The 5,754-nt window shown below is 43.3% G+C and overlaps 1 protein-coding gene across 1 annotated transcript; it reads left to right on the top strand.

Annotated features, from left to right (window-relative positions):
- The first annotated feature begins 206 nt into the window (after window positions 1-206).
- On the top strand, window positions 207-3,803 carry MAFB (MAF bZIP transcription factor B). The gene has a single exon (XM_073606387.1). The coding sequence runs from the start codon at window positions 502-504 to the stop codon at window positions 1,444-1,446; it is 945 nt and encodes a 314-aa protein (XP_073462488.1). The 5' UTR covers window positions 207-501; the 3' UTR covers window positions 1,447-3,803.
- The last annotated feature ends 1,951 nt before the right edge of the window (window positions 3,804-5,754 follow it).

Raw genomic sequence — 5,754 nt, forward strand, 5'->3', positions numbered from 1 at the left:
CAGTGAAGGAGGCCAGAAGCTCCCATTCAGCTCCTGGCATTGCCTGGTCTTGTCGGCTCCTCGGTCAGCTGACTCCTCTTCGATCTGTCACTTTCCACGAGCCCCCGCCCTCTCTGGCCGGCTTTATGCAAATTCCCCTTGCGCGGATTGGTTAGTCCTTCAGAGGCACGCCCCCTCCCCCTCGTGATTCGGCGGTGGACATATAAGAACGGGGCTGGCATAGGAAAGCGCAGACGATATGCAGAGCTGAGCTCTCGCTTAAAGGGACGATCCTCTTCTCTCCCTGCAGCCAGCGCTGACAACTTTCCCCCCCGATCAGATCTCGCTGCAGCAGTTGGAAGTTTACAAAGCAGATTCCCGGGAGGGCTGAGAAGAAAAGGGGGGCGCGTTCCTTGCACCCGATTCCTGCCGTGTGTGTCCCCCCCCATCTGAGCTTCTTCTGCCCTGGACTCCTTGCTTGGGTGTGCAGCCTAGGCACACTCAGGTTTGCAGATCTGGAGTATGGCCGGAGAGTTGGCCATTGGAGCAGAGTTGCCAACCAGCCCCCTTGCCATGGAGTATGTCAACGACTTTGATTTGATGAAATTTGACGTGAAGAAGGAGCCGCTGAACGGTAGAGCAGATCGCACCGTCAGACATTGCAACCGCCTGCAGCCCTCCGGTTCCGTGTCGTCCACTCCGATCAGCACCCCGTGCAGCTCCGTGCCCTCCTCCCCCAGCTTCAGCCCCACCGAGCAGAAGAGCCACCTAGAAGAATTGTACTGGATGCCGGCCACTTACCAGCAGATGAACCCCGAAACCCTCAACCTCACCCCTGAGGACGCTGTAGAAGCCCTCATCGGCCCACACCAGATCCCACCACAGCTCCAGGGCTATGAGGGCTTCAGGGGTCACCACCACCACCAAAACCACCACCATCAAAACCACCACCAGTACCAAGGTGTCCCCCATGAGGAAATGCCTCTTCCCCACCAGCACCCTCACCACCACCATCACCACCACCACCACCACCAGCTACCTTCTCCTCTTAGCGAAACCGGCAATTCCACCCCATCCCAGCAGCTCCAGAACAACCACCATTCCAACAACCAGATAGAAGACAGGTTCTCCGACGACCAGCTGGTCTCCATGTCGGTCCGGGAGCTGAACAGGCACCTGAGGGGCTTCACAAAGGACGATGTCATCCGCCTGAAACAGAAGAGGAGAACCCTAAAAAACAGAGGCTATGCCCAGTCCTGCAGGTACAAGAGGGTGCAGCAGAAGCATCACCTGGAGAACGAGAAGACCCAACTCATCCAGCAAGTGGAGCAGCTGAAGCTAGAGGTCAACCGGCTGGCCAGAGAGCGAGATGCCTACAAAATGAAGTGCGAGAAACTGACCAACAGCAGCTTTAGGGAGGCCGGCTCCACCAGTGACAACCCTTCATCTCCAGAATTCTTTATGTGAGTTCCCCTGGTCACATCTCCATCCAGAACTATAGACAGGGAGGACAAGAGGGGGTGCTTCCTTGTCAACTGAGGACTTTCTGTAGACTAGTCTGCAGGGGGTTATATGGGTGCACAGCAGCTAATGTTACACTGGTGGATGTTTTATTTTTTTTTTTTATTCTTTTTTTTCTGGGGTGGTTGGGAAGGGAGATTTGAACTTGTTTTAGGGGTTAGTGGACTTTGGCTTTGACAGCGGTCAGGTTAGTGAACTTTGGCTTTGACTTCATTTTATGAACTGTATTGGACAATATCACTGCCACTTCGGGAAGAAGAAAAGAGCGGACATTATATGCAGCTTTTTATTTTCCACAGACATTTAAACATCCATTTTGGGTGATAGAAACCTAAAGAAAAAAAACTGAACAGGTGGGACATTCAGTGCACCCTAACCCCCCCTCCCCCCCTTTTGGTTTTATTGCCTGCTTATCTAGAAAAAAAATATAAAAAAACGACATTAAATATTAATCCTGCATGCTGGACATGTATGGTAATACTCTCTATTTTGTACCATTATCTTGTTTAATCTGAGCATGCTTTTCCTTTTGGCTCATTCCTCCAACTTTCATTTGTTCTGTTGCTCTCTAGATGTTCCTGTCTGTTGCTGCTTTCTGTTTAAGTTCAGATCCCCCCATCCTCCTAAATGCTTATTAACATGTAAATATTAAGAAACTTTCCAGCTCTTCCCAGTATTTCACAAGGTAGCTCAGTTTAATTTAGAGTAAGACGTTATGGACATTTTCTTTCATTGTGCAAAGGAGAAAAAGAAAAAAGTTTTGTCCATGTAGTGCAGTTCTCATACCCCCCCCTTTTTTTGTTACTTTAATTATGATTTCTTTATTGCATTGGTGCCATTGTAGTAGTAGGTAGTTACTGCTAAATACTGTTGTTGCTTCTTGTGATAGTTCTGTACTTGTATGTGTGTGTATGTCTGTTTATACACACATTCACACATTTACAAACATCATTTTTCTTTTGTCCCAGTGTTGGTATGAAATCAATATCTGACCCTTTTAGTAGGCATCACCAGAGCCCCTCCACAGCTTTCCTAGGGGGGCTCGTGTGATCCTTTTGGGCATAACCAGAGCCCCTCCACAGCGTTCCTAGGGGGCCTTGTGTGTTCCTTTTGGGCATCACCAGAGCCCCTCCACAGCGTTCCTAGGGGGCCTTGTGTGTTCCTTTTGGGCATCACCAGAGCACCTCTACAGCTTTCCTAGGGGGGCTTGTGTGTTCCTTTTGGGCATCACCAGAGCACCTCTACAGCTTTCCTAGGGGGGCTTGTGTGATCCTATTGGGCATCACCAGAGCCCCTCCACAGCTTTAAAAGGGGGGGGGGGGGCTTGTGTGTTCCTTTTGAGCATCACCAGAGTCCCTCCACAGCTTTCCTAGGGGGGCTCTTGTGTTCCTTTTGGGCATTACCAGAGTCCCTCCAGCTTTCCTAGGGGGCTTGTGTGTTATTTTATTTCCACAATAAGTAGGAACTGGATTACTGGCCCTTAACATAAAACAAGTGGCATCTGAGTTTAATTTTTGCTGACACCAGGATTGTGCAGATCTGCAATAACGTATTCTCTGAGGACAAAAGCCAGGCTATGTTGTGACAGCTTAAATGGTGACTTATATAGATACTAAATGCTTCCTATCAACTCTGCTACTAAGCGTTATATTCTTCTGTTGATTTGCTACTACACCAGCTAGCAAATGAATTTATTTCCTTTTTCTTGCCCTCCTCCCCCTCTCCTGCTCAGTTAATTTATATATATATATCTATATGTAGCAGTTATTTGCAGCTGGTTGCTGTGCAGTTTCATTTATTTTCTGCAGGTCAGTAAAAGTAAAGTGATGCTTTGGGATCGCAGCATACCAAATTAAGAGAAACATTTTTATATATATATATGTGTATGATTTTTTTTTTGATTCTTTTATTTTTTCCCATTTTTTTGCACTGCTGGTGCAGATGCATTTTAATTTTTTTTGTTTTGTCTATAAATAAGTTAATAGTATAAAACAGGATTACGTGGACATCAATATGCTTGCAGTCTTGAAATATAGAGGGTGTCAATGTATCAACAGTGATCTGTGAGGATTTTATTACTTTTTTTTTTTTTCCTGATTCAACTGTGTTGAAATCATGTCTCTGCAACATGGTGTTTTTTATTATTTCATGTCGATTGTGAAGGGATAAAATTCAAACCCTGCTTACAAGACGAGCGTAAAGTTCAAACCTGGTCTATTGTAGTTTTTATTCAGACTGGTTTCTGTTTTTTTTTTGTTAACAAAATTGTTTCCTATTTTGCTTATTAAAATCATTGAAATGGCGCATGTTACATGGACTGGTCTTTTCTTTTGTACTGTGTGTTTTTTTTTTTTTTTTTAATCTGCAGTTTGACGCTTATATATTAAGGGAAAAAAATAATAAAAGTCTGTACAGCCGAGAATGTGGTTTAACAAATATCTGCTGGGGTTTTAAAAGTGACACAGGGAACCATAAACGAGCATAATTAGTTCTTACTTGAAGTTATTTGTATTTGTGGATTGTGTACTTAGTGTTAGTTCAGGGTCCACAGTCTTCTACCATAAACTAATCTGCTGGCCTTCGGACTGAATTTAAACAATCATTGACACACATCCTCCGGTAGGACATGCATTGAGGTGCATGCCTGTAGCACATGATGGCCACTTTCATTCATTCATTGAATCATTCGTGTTCACGTTGTAACTATTTCATCCCTATGGGCCATATTTGGCACAGAAAGAGTTCTGTGATGTTTTCAATTGCTGAAAACATTTTTGATCCTTTTCATAATTAAAAACACAAAACCAGTAACAGAGATTAAGCATAGCCTCTGACGCCAAAGAATAATTCAAAGCAATTCAAGTGCAGCAACAGGTTGCTATATTGTATAGTGTTCCATTTTTTTGAATGTAACTTATATGATGCAAACCTCTTGACAACAGAAATGTATGAGCTGCCATTGCCAACCTTTAGCATCCTGCAAATGCTAGTTGCCTGGCTGTCATTCTAATTAAATGGCTTTAGAGACAGACCTGGAACAAGTATGCAGAAAATGTAAGAAGTCAGAGCTAATCTGCACAGTTTTTTTTTTCCCCAGATTGTTGACTCTGAAAGTAGTCAAGCCAGAAGGTCCAAAAACGAGTATATTTGAAGACATATTCAGCTATGGCAGCTGCCTGTTTTTTCTATCTGCGGAGGGTTCTTTTATATAAATGGCCTTACAGGGTAACTTCAGAGGTCCGTGAGTTACTTTGTTAGGCATTATAATAAAATGTGGTTCACTTAGTAAATAGACAGGTATTACTATAAATAATTGTTAGGAGTAAACCGTTTTACGGTTGACTTTGGAGTATCCTGCAAATGCTAGTTACCTGGCTGTCATTCTAATTATGAAATGACATATGTCATTTACGATAAGTGTAATATCATGTGTAATCCTATCACTGCATTTGTATTGATGGGAACTATCTGAGTTCATTCCAGTAGAATATATTTTCTACACACATTCAAGTCATCTGTTATTTTTTAAAGGACCTGGGGTTCAATTTAACTGATCCAATCGCACTGTATACAAAGCTGCTTGGGGTTTGCACATCTCATTCACTTTTAGGCTGGATTTACACCTATGCATTTTTAGTGCTTTTTGCATTTTGCAGATTTGCACTACAGTCCATTTAGCATGGTTTCCTATGGAACATGTTCTGTAGTGCAAATCTGCAAAATGCAAAAAGCACTAAAAATGCATAGGTGTGAATCCAGCCTTATAATTGTTGTCTCGGCCTTATAATCTTGTTTTCTTGACCCCCAAACAGGTCAAAAGGATGCATTGGGGTGGATTTACTAAAACTGGAGACTGCAAAATCTGGTGCAGCTCTGCATAAAAACCAATCAGCTTCCAGGTTTTTTTGTCAAAGCTTAATTGAATAAGCTGAAGTTAGAAGCTGATTGGCTGCCATGCACATCTGCACCAGATTTTGCACTCTCCAGTTTGAGTAAATTGTCATAGAGCGGTATAGAATTAATATTGCGTTCATCATGTTTTCTATTTCCACCTATGGGGTTTATTTACAAAAGGCAAATCCACTTTGCACTGCAAGTGCACTTGGAAGTGCAGTTGCTCTAAATCTAAGGGGTAGATCTGAAACGAGGGGAAGCTCTGCTGATTTTATCATCCAATCATGTGCAAGCTAAAATGCTGTTTTTTATTTTCCTTGCATGTCCCCCTCGGATCTACAGTGACTTTAATTCCAAGTG

The sequence above is a fragment of the Aquarana catesbeiana genome, linkage group LG12, assembly GCF_042186555.1.
Source record: "Aquarana catesbeiana isolate 2022-GZ linkage group LG12, ASM4218655v1, whole genome shotgun sequence".
Taxonomy (NCBI): domain Eukaryota; kingdom Metazoa; phylum Chordata; class Amphibia; order Anura; family Ranidae; genus Aquarana; species Aquarana catesbeiana.

Coding starts and splice junctions, on each gene's coding strand:
- MAFB (XM_073606387.1), top strand. CDS start 502: ATGGCCGGAGAGTTGGCCATTGGAGCAGAGTTGCCAACCAGCCCCCTT.